At 52.8% G+C, this 17,475-nt stretch overlaps 1 protein-coding gene across 5 annotated transcripts in view; it reads left to right on the top strand.

The window, feature by feature from the left end:
* PALM (paralemmin) overlaps positions 1-17,475 on the top strand; it is a 63,500-nt gene that overhangs the window by 39,301 nt on the left and 6,724 nt on the right. For 2 of the 5 annotated variants that reach the window (XM_030540159.1, XM_030540157.1), the window contains exons 5-8: positions 7,241-7,352; positions 8,624-8,645; positions 9,470-9,532; positions 14,256-14,387. In XM_030540159.1, the coding sequence (XP_030396019.1) occupies positions 7,241-7,352; positions 8,624-8,645; positions 9,470-9,532; positions 14,256-14,387 (329 nt within the window). The remainder of the gene's footprint in view (positions 1-7,240; positions 7,353-8,623; positions 8,646-9,469; positions 9,533-14,255; positions 14,388-17,475) is intronic. The other 3 variants (XM_030540158.1, XM_030540161.1, XM_030540160.1) reach the window with 3 other exon arrangements.

Here is a 17,475-nt window from a genome sequence, read left to right as displayed (position 1 = left end):
AGGAAAAGCAAGAAACGTTTACCCTCTCCCAGTAACCTCCTTCCTGCTCATTCAGCTGCCAAAGAGCAGAAAGAAAAAGCCAGCAGCAAAGAAGCCTTGCTAGGAGAGGTATCCCAGCAGCCAGAATGCAGTAAATTGCTCCCTCTCTGTCATGCTGGCCATTCATTACAGAGAATCAGTGCAGATATAGGTCAGATCCAAAGAGGCCATTGTCCCTGTTTAATGGCACAATGGATTTTTTCAGAGACTGGAGAGGGGAAGTGAGCGTTACAAACAGGAGACAGAAATAAAAATCTGTTGAAGGGGACACTGTCAAAATAAAAATTGTGTGTGTCCAGGCCGGATGGTGATCTAAGCTATACCGGGTACAAATCTAGAGGAAGTTCACTGACATCCCGGTTCTATACTGACAGAAGTGAGGTCAGAACGAGGCCTCTTTATTTAAAAATTCCCTGCCTGCATTGCTAATAACTAGAACTAGTTAGGAAATGGGGACAGCTTTTTATGAGAAATTGTGGAGCTTTTGGGGGCAAAAGCTCAGCAACATTTGTAATATTTCATCTGACTAATAACATTATAAATATTTCAGCTGACTAATAACACCGAAAGCCCACGGAGCGCGATTTTAGTCTGATCCAAAGCCTGGTGATGTCAATGAGAGTCTTTTCATTCACTCTGATTGTTTTGGGATCGAAACCTTGCACCCTCTTGGTTTCAGTGAGGCTGCTCAGTTGTAACAAGGCTTACATTTGCCCTACATCCACTTGGCCAACTCTTGCAATTTAATTTTTTCATTTAATTTTATTGCAAGTCTCATGATGTTTGGAGCTTTTTCTTAAGTTGCCAGCTCCTGGAGTCATGTGAATATAGAACAATCTTGGCTTTTATTTTTAAAATTTTTCTGTCCTTCACGTTTGCAAAGAAACGTTTGAAAGCATGACCTATGTGTGACCTAAAGGCTCCAAAACCAGAAAGCGAATATCCAAGCTATATTATTTATTTAAATCTCATGATTTTAAGCCGACATTATGGTTTTATGGGGCCGGACTCCTGATTCTTGAATGCTTGGGCATAGCAATACAGCAGTTTTAAACATCTGATTTCATTCTCGCTACTGATACTGTTTGTTTGTGGAGGATTTTTTTTGTTTTTGTCTTATGCATTTCACTCAGGGAGCGAAACTAGTCTCGTTGGTTTCACTTCCTAGTTTTCGCCAAACGATGGCCGTTGCTGCAGGGTGGGATGTCCCAAGACTCCCCAAGGAACTGTTTGCAAAACTGATGCTTGTTTTAAACATTTTCATGTTAGGCTCAGTGCTTTGCAAAGGCAGGGAAGTCCCCGGAGCTTCATCACATTTGTACCAGGTATATTTTCATCTGTGAGTAAGGAGGGGAAAAGCACTGGACAGGGATTCAGGAGATCTTGGTTAATTCTCAACTCTGCCACCAACTCCGTGTGTGACCCTGGCCAAGTCCCTTAGGGGGTGTCTACATCGTCATGTCAGCCCAGGGTTAGTAGAACTCGAATGAGCAGATCCTAGATTCGTTAACCTAGGGCTTAGCGTTTACACTCATTTGTGAGCTATTAAACCTTGGGGCCCCAGCCTCTACACTGCCTTATGCAGGCCCAAATCCAACCACCCGTGTCCCAGACTTCCTAGTGCTCTCCCAAAATGTGGCCATTCTAGCACTTCGTTCATAGTGCAGTTTTGGAAAACATTATTGTCCACCAAATCTGATTGTCCACAGCACTGAGAATGTCGACCCGTGGGATTGTTGGATACTTTTGGCAGATTTCTAGAGTACGAGTCCGTGGGATTGTCTACACTGCAAGGGAGGAGGCCTTGATCCCTGGGTATCGGCTTGACTGAGGCACTCGGATCCTCCACCCCATGAGTTCCTGGGTTAGCACGATTTGTGTATAGATAGAAGGGGAGCTGGCATGAGCCTGAGTTTGAACCCTGGACTTATACTGGGTGCATCTACATTGGAATGAAATACCTGTGGTCGGCCCATGTCAGATGACTCAAGCACACAGGGCTTGAGCTGCAGGGCTGTAAAATTATGTTCGGATGCGTGCTGGAGTCTGAGCACTGGGACCCTGTGAAGGGGGAGGGACGTGTGTATCCAGAGTTCTGGATGGGCTTGTACAGCCCACGCTGCCCCATCTTCGCTGCTAGTCACACAGGCATGCCGACCCGCCCTGCAGCTGCACCTCCGCTGGCTGCGTAGACACACCCTACCGGTCTAGCCCTTGTGGCTGCAGCTCGAAAACGTGACCCCGGCAAGGTTCAAAAGCGAATAAGGCAAACAAAAGGATCCTGGGGCGTTTTAAAAAACTTCCTAGTTTCTAAGCCAGTCTTCTGAGTTTCGGGGACTTAACTCAGGAGTTCTGCACATTTGTGGTTAGCCATGTTGGTTTCTTCCTCTGTAAAATGGGGCAAATAAAACTCCCTTTCTCCCACCCTTTGCCTATTTAGACTAAGCTCACAGTACAGGGATTTTTCTCTTAGGAAGTGTGGGCCCATCACTGCAGAGTTAATGCGAGGTATAGCCTTGCTCAGGTTTGAGCATCCACACTGCAAAATAACACCCCAGCTACACAGAGTGGTCATGTTAGCTGCAGATGAGTTCTGCTTACTCCCGCTGGCGCCTGTGTCCCCTGGTGGGCCAGCCAACTTGAGCTAGAAGCAGCCCTGCCCTCGAGTTAAGGGGCTTTGCGTGTGGACGGGACCGAACTGGGGCACCACTCGAGTTAATTCTGCTGGGTTTAACTTCGAATTCAAATAGGAACTCGCCTGGGGACGTTCTCTGGCCAGGGCTGTGCAGAGGTTCGAACTGGATGACCGCAGAGGTCCCTTCAAGCCTTATGATCTATGAGTGGATGCCGCCTTGTTTGTACAGCTCCTGGCACAATGGGGTCCTGGACTGGCTGTGGCCTCCATGTGCTGTTTATACAGATAACAAGAACGGTTCTCTGTGATCTATTGAGTTATCCTAGCGGAAGTGGAGTCCCAGAGAGGCGAGACAAGCTAGAGTTATAAAATCCTCAGCTCAATCGATGATCCAGTGGTCAGGTCATTAGCTGAGAACTTGTGAAACCTGGATTCAGCTTCTTCTGTGGCTCAGAGCAAGACATTTTGCCTTTCGGTACCTCATTCTGCCCAGTGGGGATTACAACACTGTCCTGCCTTGCAAGGGGGCTGTGAGGATGAAAGATGGTCAAATGCTTGGAGATCTACTGAAAAGCGCTCTATAAGAGCTAGGTATTTATTTCTACTGCAGGAATGCCTAGGAGCTGCCGTCATGGACCCGGAGTGCCAGGTGCTGTACAAATACAGTCCCTGCTCCAATGATCTTACACTCTTTAAACTTCCAGTGAACGGTGCAAAGCTATATTTTCTTCCACCCTTTGCAGCCCTCACACTGTCACCAGAATTTATCAGATTCTGTAGCTGCCACATTTCCGCCTTTTAAATCAGATGAATGATCTTCCTGCAATAAATGCTTTTATGTCATCGAGCTGGCTCTGTAAACGGCTGCCTGATTTTCCTGAGTGATTCAACCATCTGTGCAGATGGGAGGGAAAAAAAGGGGTTTGCAGATAAGTTGTTTGGTGATAAAAAGGCAAAATTGAGACAAACACTTGGGAATCCTCTGGCCGCAGGTTAGGGTGACCAGAAGTCCCGATTTTATAGGGACAGTCCTGATTTTGGGTCTTTTTCTTATATAGGGTCCTATTATCCCGCCCCCTGTCCCTATTTTTCACATTTGCTGTTTGGTCGCCCTACTGCAGGTGCTTGGGGGGAGATGGAGTGCGAGCACCCGTTAACACTCTCCAGTGTAATTCCACTGCTTTGCTTTCTGTTGAAAAATGAAACTCTCAGTAATGCTAGCACTTGGTCATTCCCTAAACACCTATTGGCAGAGGATGGCCAAGTGCTTTGCAGCTAAGGGATTAGCTCACAGCTCCCCTGGGCAGTAGGTATCACTATTGACTGGTAGGTAAACTGAGGCACAGGACAGTGAAGTGACTTATCCAAGGTCATGTAAGGAGTCAGGAATCCAGGCTGTATATCCTGACTCCCAGTTTCCCGCTCAACTCACGTGACCACGCTCTCCCTCCCAGAGTTAAGATTAGAACCCAGGGCTCCTGACTCGTATTCAACTCTGACCACTAGGTTGCACTTCACTCCCCTGGCTGGGGCTAGAACCCAGGAGTCTGACCCTCAGTCCTGTGTAGCCACCAGCAAACAGTCACCTCGCACAGAAAAATTGCAGCGGGAGATTGCCCTTGTTCTGACACATCCTCTGCCCATCCTGCCCCTTCCCCTTTCCCCCACCAGCTCCATAACTTTCCTCCCCCTGCAAGCTCTCGATCCCATTGAGCTCCAGCAGCCAGACATCACTGAGCAGCCCTGACCAGGGTGGCCCTTTTCCAAACCAGGATGGTATTTTTGTCCTTTTTTTTTTTTTTTTTTTATAAGCCGCAGGAGATGCTGTTGGCCTGGTGGCAGCGCTGTGTGACCGGTAAGTATGGTGAGGTGCAAAGCCTTGAAATAAGTGGCCCGTGGGATGCAGTGAGTGAGGGCCCCGGTGCTGCACAGGCATCTGCACGGACAGATCCAGCTGCAGGGGGTCAGCGGACAGAAGGATCTGCCTGCCTGGGATCCCTTTGCCAGATTATAGCTTAAGTGACGCCAGTTCATCAGTTTGCACAAACCACTCCCAAATGTATGCAGCTCTGCTCCAACATGCTCCGTCCCAGGGCATGAGATGAGAGATTCCAAAGTCTCTAGCCTCATCTTCAGAAAGGGCCAAGGCCCTGAGCCACTCTGAAAAACCCGGCCATCGAAAGTGCTTCGGTTGGGCATCCAGAAATGGAAACATCCCAAATCACTAGCCACGTAAAAAAAAATCTTGTACTGCCAGCCCAATGGACTAGACACTAGAGCATCCACTCTCAGAGCCCTGGGTATTGGCAGAGAGCGCGTGGCTCGTGGACAGGAAATCTGCAGCTTCTTTTGCCTTCTTCCATCCACAGCCAACATCCTGCCTGGGAAAGTGTTGTGTGTTGTTGGCTCATTAGTTCAAGGCTTTGCACGGGTAGCTCTGATTTGTCGGTGGCCATTGTCCTCTCCTAGCTGTTGTAAATATTCAGTAGAGGGAGTGAAAAGCTCCTGGACCTGGTGAAATCCGGAAGAGAAACAAGTGCAATCAACAGCCGTGCTGCTGTCTCTTGCAGCTCAGGATTGCTGAGTGCTGAGGCCAGCAACTGCTGCTGAAGTCAATGGAAATTAGGGGGGATTTGGCTCCTCTGAAAGTCAGGCCCTGGGAGCCTCACCACTGGATACACAGATTGCTGTTGTAACCCACTGGCTGGTGCGTGTCACGGTCCCTCCCTGTGCTGATCCACAGAGGATATGGGTCTGTCACGGCTCTTAGCCCGAGACCTGAACTTTTTAGCTCAAGCAGCAGAATTCATGTGATTAGCTCTGGAGACCCCCAGTTCAGACCCTGATGTTGGCCAGGATGGCCATCGCTGCCCCATAAAGCAAACATGGGGGTAAAGCTTTTGTCACGTAGGAGCCCTGATCCAGCCAGGCCTTCAGCATGTGCTTAGATCCCGTCAGCTTCAAGAGGCCTGGGTGAACGTGGAGGGCCAGCGAAAAGGGGTAGGCACCACAGAATCCCTCAAAATAGAACATAAAGAGCGCCTAGGCCTTGTGCTTCCTCCCTTATCGATTCACTTCCTGTGGGCAAAGTGGCAGGAATAGATCTTGGAGAAGAATCTGAATGAAGATGGAGGGTGGGGGCTTGGCGGTCCAGAGCTAGGAGGCGGCTCTGTGCCGTGATGGGGAGGAGGTCATGGAGGTAGTTGTAGGAGAAATTGGGCATCATGGCTGGAGTGACGTAGGCAGAGGGCGATGCCCCCCCTACGAGGATTTAAGGAGTTGGATGGGGGTCTCTCCTTGGGGAGTTTGCTTTGCAAAAGGGCAACATGGAAAGCCATATCCTCAGGTGTTGTAAATCAGCATTGGTCCATTGACTTCAGTGGAGCTTTGCCAGTTATACCAGTTGAGTATCTGGCCCATGAAACATCTATCTGATGGTCTCCGTACACACTCACCTCTCTGTCTTTCGGTCTCCGTACACTCCCACCTGTCTGTCTAGCTCCTTCAGCCATGAGTGTGTTCCAGCAGTTAAAAGCAGGAGATGGGGTCCTTTCCACCCCTCTCTCTCCCACACCCACAGCCCCATTTGAATTTTAAGGCATTAGAAATAATAATCTGCCCATCCGAGGAACTCTCCAGCTCTAGATCCCACCTGCAGCCTTTAGGCAGTCACTCGCCTTCCTGTTTTGTGGGGGTTTGCGTCATACCAATTGGCCCTGTTCCGTGCGCTGTGGAGGTAGCAAAGTGTGCTTAGAGTGATGGTGGAAACAGGTCCTTGCATGAAGCCAAGGAAATGAGCAACAACAAAACCCGGGTGGGTCGGTTTGACTCCGGTGTGAGTCCGCGGATGGAGGTGGGTTTGGGGTTGGCCGAGCTCTGGCTGCGTCATACGATCGCCAGAGGGACAAGATCGGTGCCCTCTGCTTCGTATCCTGAGTCTGATTCTCCTTGTGCTTACACTAGCACCTGTCCTTTGGCTTCCATGAGTTACAGCTGGTTTGCCACGGAGTAAGGGCCCCATTGAAAGCCAGCGAAAAGGCTCCCCTTGGCTTCAATGAGCTTTGGCTCAGGCCATGGATGAGATCAGAATTGGGCCTCGGTGGGGAGGGAGGGGGGTGCAGTGGCAGAGCATTGTGGGCACTCCGGGGAAGAGCAAGGCCGTCCTAGGTCAAGATCAAAGCACATGTTGGGAGCTCTGAGAAGGCAGTGGTGTCTAATGGGTAGAGCAGAGGGGGCTGGGAGTTGGGAGTTTTAACTGTGAACTCAGACCCCTCCCAACGATTTGCACGAGCTGAGGAGCCGGCCCTCTGCCTTTCTTTTGGTTCTGTCCCTCCATCTCCCTTTGCTCCCAGGACAAGCTGGCGGGGTGAGGCCTTTGGGTGGGTGGCTGGGGCTGATCTTTGCCTGGATAACGTAACCAGGCATTTCGCTCTCAGGTTCCCCGGGAGGGGTGGGGTGGTCTCTCTGGTACTTGGCTCCTTTGAGACTGGTTGGGCTGGCCCAGCGGGCTGCCCATGCTACCCCCTGCCATTGCACCCTGCTCAGCAGCCAAACTCTGTCTTCCAGGTTAGAGAGGGAGCTGGAGATTCTGGAGAACGGGGACTCGGCGCCTTCCACCAAGGAAAAGCTGGGGAAGGAGGTGACAGCAAAGGAGGAGAAAGCAGCAAACGCACAGAAGGTCAGGAAGAGGGGGAGAGGGGGAAACTTAGCCCTGACTGGCCTCAAAACCTTCCCTTAAAGAGGTCAGTTCCATTAACCCCCTAGTACCGCGGAGCCCACAATAGCAACGGTATCTCCATGCAGGAGCCCGCCCACTGCACAGGTTGGCATGGAGGGGCTGCGGCGGTTAAAGGGATACCCCGGGAAAGCATCTCTGGCTGTTCCCTTGAGACAGCATTGAAAGGGCAGCAGGGACAGAACCAGCTGCCTCAGTTTACCCTCAGCCACCCTTGCCCAAGTCAGGGTTTCTGCTGTTGTAATGCACCGAATGGCCTTGAATCCAGGCATTTGGGGAAACAGGCCTGGAATCGGTTCACCTGTCGTCGCGTCGTGCGTGCGTGTAACAGCAGGTGCCCGAGCTGCAGTCAGAAATGTCTGCACATACACGAGGCCCCAGTTTCCCGGCTGCCTTGCGCCATCGTGTGCCGCCGGGGGATAAAATGCCGCCAGATCGGAGTGGCAGCGTTGGGTCCCCATTCGGCGCAGGCGTGAGAGGCGGTGCTGCTGCTCAGGAGTATTTTACACGTGCACGGGTGCCAGCCGTGACACGCAAGCAGGCAGGGAATAGGGAATGCAGTGCTGCGTGGCTTTATTAACAGGGGAGATTGCAACAGGCGACAACCAGCACCTCTTCACCTGAAAATAATGCCTATCTTCCCCAGGGCAGAGTTTTGCCGCCATGTCCGCCCCCCCGAGAAAATCCTCACACCTCAGCCTCCGTGCTGTGGCCAGCCCCACAGCTCTGCTGGAATCCGCCTGACTGGGGTCTGCAAATCCATTTGCATTCCTTCAACACCTGGCTGGGGAGCTAGGCCCCGGGTGACGGACAAGGACTCGCTGCTGTTAGCCCTAATGGGTCTATGACACAGAAGCTGAACGGCCCTGATCCTATCCGTGCACATACACGCAGGCCAATTCCTCACCGTATTCCCCTTTTGAAGTGCACCAGTTCGGGGCTCTCCTTTATCTCTGGGCGTACTGACCCCACGTACTGTGATTTGAGCTAATGAGTCTCGAGCCACGTGGTTAGAGTGAGACGTTCCCGCCGGGTCTGAATGCTGCTAGCTGGCAGACAGGCCTGCGGCGGCAACTAGCGGAGCAGGGGGGCCGTTTGCCGTTCTGGTGGTTGGATTCGCTAATGCGCGCTCAGCTCTGTGGAAGACTCAGGTGCCACAGAAAGGCTGGGAGTTAGAAGTGCTACTTGTAACCTCTCTCTCTTCTGTTTTGCAGACTCCGCTGGGCACAGCTAAAGGTGGGTTCTCTCCTGTCTCATCCATGTGATCCAATTTTCCTTCTGTCCTGGGCACAACCCACGCTTCCCTCACCTAAGAGCGAGCTCCCCAGCGCTGCTGCTCTGAGTGGTGGCCTCCTGTGCCGGAGAAGCAGAATGTGATGCCCTGGCTTTGCAGCCCTTGGTCCCACTGCATAGCTGGGCAGCGCTCGGACAGGCTTGGCCGCTGGATGCCAATCTGTGCTGAGCTCCCACTCGCCTCGCTCTGCAGGGAGTGGATCCCCAGGAGTGGGATTGGCTCCTTCCATCACTAGATTCCCCTTTGCTTGCGTGTCACCCAGCCCTGGAAACGCCCCCAGCCCTACGGCTCAGGGTGGGTTGCTGAAGTCAGTCACCCACCTTACCCAACCCTTCCTTTCCTCCAGTGTCCGCTTTCCTACCCCGCTTCCCCTCTCTCCACTAAACCCAGGGGCAACAGCTATCAGCCTTCTCTGACCACACCTGCTTTCTGCGGGGTGAACTAGGAGCAGACCTAAGCCATGAAGGCCCATTTGCAGGGGGCAGCACCCTCCTAGGCGATGGGAAATGCCTCCCCCCAGCTCCCCAGGGCGCGGGGTTGAAGAGGCGAGCAGGATGATCGTTGCCTTTGCGAGCCCGGGGCCTGCCCCTTCAGCTGTTGTTATGAGCCCCCGTGGAACGGTCCTGGCGCGTCCCCTGTTGTGGTGGACGTCATGGAGCGGGGCACAGGGCGTGGCTGGGAGCAGGGCACAGTGGGGAAGGGCATCCCCTGCTCTGGCAGGTCACCTGGATAGAGAAGTGACTGCTTTTCCTCCTCTTTCCCAAAGCAGAGCAGAAGATCTGCAACAGCCCCATGAAGTCGGTGGAGGGCACTGACATGATGAAGGCAGGTACGTACGTCACCTCTTGTCCCGGGGAGGATGCTCGAGTCCTGCTGCCCCACGGTACTTAGCGCTGGATGGGGGCGGGATGCCGTTGGGCTACACCAGGGTCGCATTGTCTCGGAAGAGAAAATCACAGCAAAGCCACAGTGCTCTGAGCAGGGCTGCAGGTGTCTATCAGCGTGAGTTGGGGACAGGGTGTACGGCACGGGGGTCAGGGATAGGGTTAGGGTTAGGAATGTGCAGGGTCTGGTGGGGTGTTCAGCCAGGTGGGTTGAGGTTATTGGTGTCCATCACGCAGGTTTAGAATTGCAGACAGCCATTAATGTGATAGTCCATCGATACAAGTCACATGCTCTGCACATGGAACCGTTCCCCAGGCCTCTGATGCCAAGGAGCGGCGCCAGGGTTTCAGGCACCCTAGGCAGAATTCAGGGGGCAGCATTTTGTGCGCTCCCCACAGGGCGCGCGGGAGCTTCCTGTTCCACTCCCATTGCGCTGCCGAAGAAGGACCCGCCGCCGAAATGCCGCAGGCAACAGAGGCAGTCACTGAGCTGCTCAATTGCCTGCCGCTGTTTTCCGCGGCATGTCAGCAGAAGGTCCTTCTTCGGCGACGCGATGGGAGCGGAACCGGAAGCTCCCGTGCGCCCTGTGGGGAGCGCACAAAATGCCGCCCCCCCGAATCCTGGCACCCTAGGTGACCGCCTAGGGTCGCCTAGTGGAAGTGCCAGCCCTGCTGATGCCAGCCAGATCTTATTAGGGGCAGGCTGAAATCCACCTTGTACCAGGCAGTCAGCACTTGGAGCAGTGCTGGGTACCCAGCGTCTGGCGCATCCAAAGGGCAGTGCCCCTGGAAAACAAGAGTCACACACTTCTCATGTGAGACATGGGGTCACCCGATGCAGTGCTGCCAATCCAGCCTCTTGTATCCAATCCTGCAGGGACCGGTCTGTGGGGACACGTACACACCCCTTGCGCGTTGCGCTTTTGGCCTCTGCTAGGTGATCGTGGGACCCGGCTCATGACACGCTGGCTCCCTTTGGAGTCAACAGAGGCTGAGGGGACTCTGCCCCAGCGGTGTCATTCTAGAAAAATTCAGGGGGGCCAGGGCTCAAAACTGCATTGGCATATAGACCATTATCTGTGATTGTTATTTTGGGAGGGGGAGTGGAAGACAGAATGGAGACTATGAAAAGTTGGAGGAGGGGCAAACCAAGGTCTTGCAAACTGCCCCCCCCCCACTGCCCAATAGCACATGATGCCCCTGCTCAGCACCTTACAGGATTGTGGCCCTAATAGTGCATTTCAATCACTAAGGACTGTGCTGCTCAAAGCCCATTGTAGCAAGGCTTCACCGGGCTGGCCCCTGCCTCAGTTTCCCCTCCCTCCCAACCCACAGTCCTTTATGAGGGCTTCGCCTTGCTGGGACCCCTTATCCAGCAAGCTCCTGCTTCCTGCAGGGATCTCTTTGAGGCCTCCTGCCTGGGAGCTCTGAAGAGCTGTCACCTGCCCTTGTCCCAGCCGGCTCCCTCCCCAGGCCCTCTGCCCAGCAGCTCATCTGGCCCTCCAGTTCCTTTGGGCTTCTCCCTGGACTCCCTCACACTATACTCAGGCTGCCACTTAGCTCTTCCAGCAGTTCTGCGTCCTCCACGCCCATCACCTGAACCCCTGCCCCATTCCTGTCTCCTGGGATGGTGGGTTACACTTGGCAGAGGCCAGGCTGAGCCCCAGCCTTTTAAAGGGCCAGCTCACCCCTTACCACTCTCACAAAGCAGACCCCACACTTTTCCAAGCTGTATTGTCACATAGCAAAGGTGAGCTCCGCAGGTGGGTCCGACTGAACCGAATGGAACAGCGTGAGTAGATTCTATGGCCCAGACCCTTGAAGGTGCGGAGATGCCGAACATCCATTGAAATCAATGGGAGTTTGGTGTCACAAGACCTCTGAGGATCTGAGCCAATACTCTTGTTCTGTTCTCTAGTGGAGGTGGGTCTGTGATGTCCCTTCGAGAAGACGGTTGTCTCAGGAAATGAAGACACAGAAAATTCAAAGTGTTGGAGCTGTTTCCATTTTGCAGGGCTTGAAAAGGATCCATTTGGCACCAACATCTTTGGTGCTTTTTCACCAAAATTCAAAACAGTTAACAAAATATTTTTGTTTCCCAAAAATACTTGGCCTTGGTGGCTTTTCTTTTTTTTAACTGAAAACCAGGTTTTGGGTAAATGGAAAAATGTCAATAATGATCAGGCTTAAAAATATCAGTTAAAAACACCCCCGGAGAATTTTGTGCAAGACAGAGAGTTTTGACCGTGTTGAAAAAAAAAAAGTTTGCACAAATTTCAGTTTAAAAAAAATGACAGTTTTTCAACGAAAAAAAATAGAGGGGCAAAGAATGTGAACCCCCCTATGAGAGAGGAAAGGGGCTTTCCCAGCCCTCCTGTTGCAGTGCATGCGTGTATTAAAGTCACAACAAATGATGGTTGGGGGCAGTTCTCTGGCCTGGTCAGACACGGTCACCGTGCTCCCTTCTGGCCTTGCAATCTAGGAATCTAGGAACAATTTTTTGGGGCGATTACTCAGTTCAGTCACCAAACCGAAAAATCAATTATTTGCCCAGTCCTAGATCTGGCTATGAATCCAGGCTTTGAGCCCAACTCTGATAACTATTAGAAGTCCCACCCACAGCTCCTTCTCTGCAGGATTGGCTCAACTTACCCCCCCGGGGCGTAGGGAAGATGGAACTCGGAACTTGAGCAAGTTTGTATCTCTGAGAGGCAGGTGGACGGGCACCTGCCCATGGGATGGGCAAAGGACAGGCCACTCCCCGGCTCACCGTCCCGCAGCTCCAAAAGCATTGCTGTGAATTTCGGTCCCTGACACTGGCCAGGCATAAAGACGACGCGGCTATTTCTGAACTGCCTCCATTGGGGCTGTTTCACACTGAGTGGGCACCGCCTACATGTGGCTCCTGGGCCAGCCCCAGCCCTGCTTTGCCAGAGCTGCGCGGCGAACAGTGGCGTGAATGAGCTACATCTTGAGTCCTACAACACAGTAAGGTTGAGCTAAGGCCAAGAACAATCCAAGCTTCGGCCCAGACCCTCCGCCTTCCAAAGTGGAGATATTCATTCACTACACACTTGTTACATACATGTAAACCCCCTTATTGTCAAGCGCGATCCATCCAGCTCAATTCGTTTCCAAGCCCGAGGCAGAAATGTTATTTATATAATCTGAGATGCTGTTTCTGGCCTTACCCTTTTACCCTCTTATTATTTGAAATCACACTGCAGCTGCACTTGTTCGGGTTGCCTGTTGATAGAAATCCCCTCACTTTCCCGTGGGTTGATTTCTTTCTTTCTTTGCCTCCTGCTCCTTGTGGCTTGTTGGCTCAGAGGGAAGGACACATTGACTCATAGCATGGCTCGTCTAACCCCCCCACTGCAGCTTGGCTGCTTAGATAAAGCCGGCTGGCTAATCTAAAGGCTGCTTGCAAGCCAGCACAGCTCAGCTAGGAGCGCTTAGCAGCACGGCTCTCCGTAGGTCCATGCCGCCATTCTGCAGGCGCTCTGGTGTTTGCAGGTGAAGTACAACGGGGCTTAGCAATGGTGCATGAAAGAGAAGCTACATTCCTGTTGCAAATGATTGGCTTTAGCCAGGTGAGTATGGGTCAAGCCTCCCTCGAGGAGCCACCAAGAGAAGGGGACAGAGCAGGCCTCGGAGTCCAGGTGTAGCATGTGAGAGCTGGGTACGAGGCGCTCTCAGCGACGGGGATCCAGCGGTCGAAGCGCCAGAGGAACTCAGACGCGCCCAAAGCCAGGAAGCGCTGCACAGATGCCACTGGAGCTACGGCATTTTACGCCAGCTGAGAATCTGTCCCAGGGCCTGATTTTCCACCGCCTTGTGTTGTCACGGACACCTATGCAAAGCAGGGGTGACACACTCCCAGCCGCGGGAGTGGGGAATTCCAGCTGGGGGACTGTTTTGCACCCACTTTGCCCAGGGGGGAATAATGCCACAGAGCACAGGACAGAGGGCAGTTGAGTTCCTGGGGCTGGTTGTTCATTGGAGAAGCCAAGCCCTGTGCATCTTCGATTCCTATCTGCTCAATGGACTGACAGAAACAAATCCTAGATTCTCTTCTGCTGCCTGCATCCGTGTGAGAATCCGAGAGCAGCTGCTTTCCTGCCATTCTTACTACAACTGAATTTGAAAGTTGGGGTTTTTACTAAATGCACAAAACTGGAGTGAGGGTCAGATCCCTGCTCAGAGTCCTCGGCGGGGCCCGATCCTGCTGGCCAGCTGCTCAGCGGAGAGAGGCGAGCTAGGCCCATCCTTCGGCTCTCTGACAGAGAGGTGACAATGGAAGCAGTTTTCTGTCCACAATGTCACATCAGCCACCAAGAGGGGGCATGGAACAGCCCCAGAGGTAAGGGAGCTCACGGCAGCACTGGAACGGCCCGGGCACTAAGGGTGCTGGAAGGTAATGTACATCCTGCTGGGAAGGCCATGCCTGGGACGTAGGGGCTGCCTGCCACGCACTCCTCCCTGCTGGAACGCACGCTCCCGCCTCTCCCCGCCTAACATCTCCGAGCTCGCCCACTGGCACCCCCTCCTCTCTATCATGCACACACCCCCCCCCCACGCTAGCTGCCTGCTTCTGAGCACTGGAGCCTCGTAGCGGGGTGGGAGACGGGGGCTGGGTTAACTCTCACTGTCCTGTTTGTATCCCAGCCATGTACTCAGTCGAGATCACAGTGGAGAAGGACAGAGTAACTGGCGAGACCAAAGTCCTGTCCAGCACCACCCTGCTCCCCAAGAATCATTGCCTGCAGGGGGTCAAGGTGTACGAGGATGAGATGAAAGGTACGGGCCCAAGGAGTGTCCCTCCCTCCCTCCCCAGGCATCCTGGAGGCCAAGAGGGAGGTGAAGGGAGAAGGTGGCTGTAGGCACTGCCAGAGGAGCGTCACTGTTGGTGGCAGGGCCAGTGACCGTTCACTGCTGTCTACTGGTCCTCAGCTTTCCTGGCGACTGGCAGATGGGCCCCCTGCCATGGCTGCAGTGAGTCATTGGCACCAGCCTCTCAGGGTTAGCAGCTAGCAGCCACCACGCCCTGCGTCCCCACCCAAATACCCAGCGAGATGTTGCTCTCCCGGAACCAGTAGATTCGATCTGCAAGCCCCTGGAGAACAATAGGGTTCTAAGGAACAGCCAGCAGGGATTTGTCAAGAGCAAATCATGCCAAACCAAGGTGGGTGCACAACTGCTTGAAAAACTATGCTCAGAGGGTCATGCTCAATGGTTTGCTGTCAGACTGGGAGGGCGTCTCTTGCAGCATCCTGCAGGGCCAGCTCTGGGTCCGGCACTGGCAATATTTTCATTAATGCCTTGGGTACTGGAGTGGAGGACATGCTGATAAAACTTGCAGATGACATTGAGCAGGGAGGGATTGCAAGCACTTTGGAGGGCAGGATTAGAATTCAAAATGACCTTGAGAAATGGGAGACTTGCTCTGAATTCAACAGGATGAAATTCAGCAAAGACAAGTGCAAAGTGCTTCACTTTCGAAGGAAAAATCAAATGCACACCTACAAAATGGGGAATAGGTGAGGTGATAGTACGGCTGAAAGGGATCCGAGGGTCCTAGTGGATCACACATTGTATATGAGTCAACAATGTGATGCAGCTGTGAAAAAGGCTGATATCGTTCTGGGGTGCGTTAGCTGGAGTGTGGGATGTAGGACATGGGAGGTGATTGTCCTGCTCCACTTGACATTGATGAGGCTTAATTTGAAATCCTGTGTCCAGTTCTGGGCACCCCATTTTAGGGAAGGTGTGGACAAATTGGAGAGAGTCCAGAGGAGAGCAACAAAAATGATGAATAGTTCAGAAAACCTGCCCTCTGGGGAAAGGTTCACGAAACTGGGCACGTTTAGTCTTGAGAAAAGACGGCAGAGAGAAGATCTGATAACAATCTTCAAATATGTGAAGGGTGGCTGGTATACAGAGGATGGTGATCAGTTGTTCTCCACGTCCACTGAAGATAGGACAAGAAAGTAATGGGCTTAATCTGCAGCAAGGGGGATTTAGGTTCGATATTAGGAAAAACTTTCTAATTATAAGCAGAGTTAAGCTCTGGAACAGGCTTCAAAGGGAGGCTGGGAAATCCCCGTCATAGGAGGTTTTTAAAAGCAGGTTGACGGAACCCCAGTCGGGGATGGTCTAGCTGGTCCTGCCTCAGCACAGGAGGCTGGTCTTGATGACCTCTCGAGGTCCCTTCCGGCCCTGCATTGCTCTGATTCTCTCTCGCGCGTTGGAGAATGTTAGATAAGCACTTTCATGTCCCGGGGCGGCCCCAGGAAATGGAGGAAAGATTCATAGGATGCATGACATAGTCTAGAGTTGATGCATAGACATGTGTGGGAGGTAACATGGTTTAGGTCGAAGCTGTGTGGTGCCATGGCTTGGATGCTGGACTCTGGGTCCAGTTCAGTCCCTGGCTCTGCTACTTAATTTGTGCGACCTGGGGCAAGTTGCTTTCCTTGCCCTGTGCCTCAGTTTCCCTAATGTGTGAAATGGGGTCTCATAAGACCTGACTTCCTAAAATGCTTTGGGGTCTGTGTTACCTTGCTTTCTCGTTAAGAGCCTCCACGACTGCAGATATCTTTTGCCTTTTGTGTTGAGCCACCGCATCAGCTGACAGCCGCTTCCTGGGACTGTGAGCGAATAGCAAGAGGGTGGCACTAACTATCTGAACGCCTTAGTGATTTGCTGCCTGCAGCCTTCCCCTCACTCCTTCCCAGTGTGGCAGAAGCCGCGTGGATGGCTGGGCAAGGCAGCTGAGGTGTGACGGGAGTGACCCAAACAGGTTCAGACTCTTTCACTCAAGTGCAGCTGGGGTCTTGTTTGTCGCCCGGCGGGTGCAGGGAGGCATTGGGGCTGAAACAAGCGAAAGCGCCTTTAAAAGTCACTTGGCCCCTTGTAGCATTCTGCAGATGTTGGGGGATCGGTTTACAATCGATGGGCAAACACAGCCCCATTTTCAGTGAACGTCAGTCCCCGTGAATGGCTCTTACCGAGGATATGCTGCGACCTTTCCTGTTCCATTGGTAACGGACCCTGGCCTACACCTACTCCACACACTGGGCTTGGGTGTGTCTTCTGCTTCAATAGGTTTGTAACAGCAACTCCACGGGATGCCGACGGAGCTCTGAGCTTGGGGCTCCCCTGGTTTGTAGGCTGCTAATTTTGCTCTGATCAGGTGCTTTGGGTTTCTCTCCTGGCCTGTGCCACGAGCTGTGTGTGGGTTGCACTGTTTCGCTGCCTCGCATTATTCAGGGCAGCAGTCGGCGAAGCAGCACGCACCCTTGGCTCCTGGAAAGAGATGCACCAAGCTAGCCACATAATAACCAGCAGAGCCACCTTCCATAGGGATAACATGTCCTCACCCCCATGGGGAAATCAAACCCAAATGCCTTGGTATGGAGCAGTCTCGCCACCTAGTGGCTACGTATACTAATCTCAGGGGTGGGGATTCTTTCTTACAGATGCCCCAGGTCGTCACCCCTGTACTGAGGATGATCTGGGGATGTATTCTAGCTGACCAAGTCTGGTTTCCTGTTTAAAGAGTTTTTTCCTTTGTGGGTGTGATCCACCCCAAGCACTGCTTTACAAGCCATTGCTTCTCTTCACCTGACTGTAGATGGGGGGTTGCTGTGGTTCGCCCAAGGAATAATTCCCTGGACGGTAGCAAATGCTGACCTGGGAGTGTCACTGGATGACAACTGCTGTTTCTGGTGATTGGGTCGAGGGTGCAGCAAACAGCAGAGTATGGGGCGTGGCTGCCTCTTTGAAGGGCTCAAAAGCTGCCTGATCCAGAAGGGGAGTTCTGGGTGTGGGTCAGATCCTAAACCAAGTTGCAGCCAGCTTCAGATGGAAGCGATAATGTGAGATT

The sequence above is a fragment of the Gopherus evgoodei genome, chromosome 22, assembly GCF_007399415.2.
Source record: "Gopherus evgoodei ecotype Sinaloan lineage chromosome 22, rGopEvg1_v1.p, whole genome shotgun sequence".
In the NCBI taxonomy this organism is placed as follows: Eukaryota; Metazoa; Chordata; order Testudines; family Testudinidae; genus Gopherus; species Gopherus evgoodei.
This window is presented reverse-complemented; position numbering and strand designations above follow the sequence as displayed.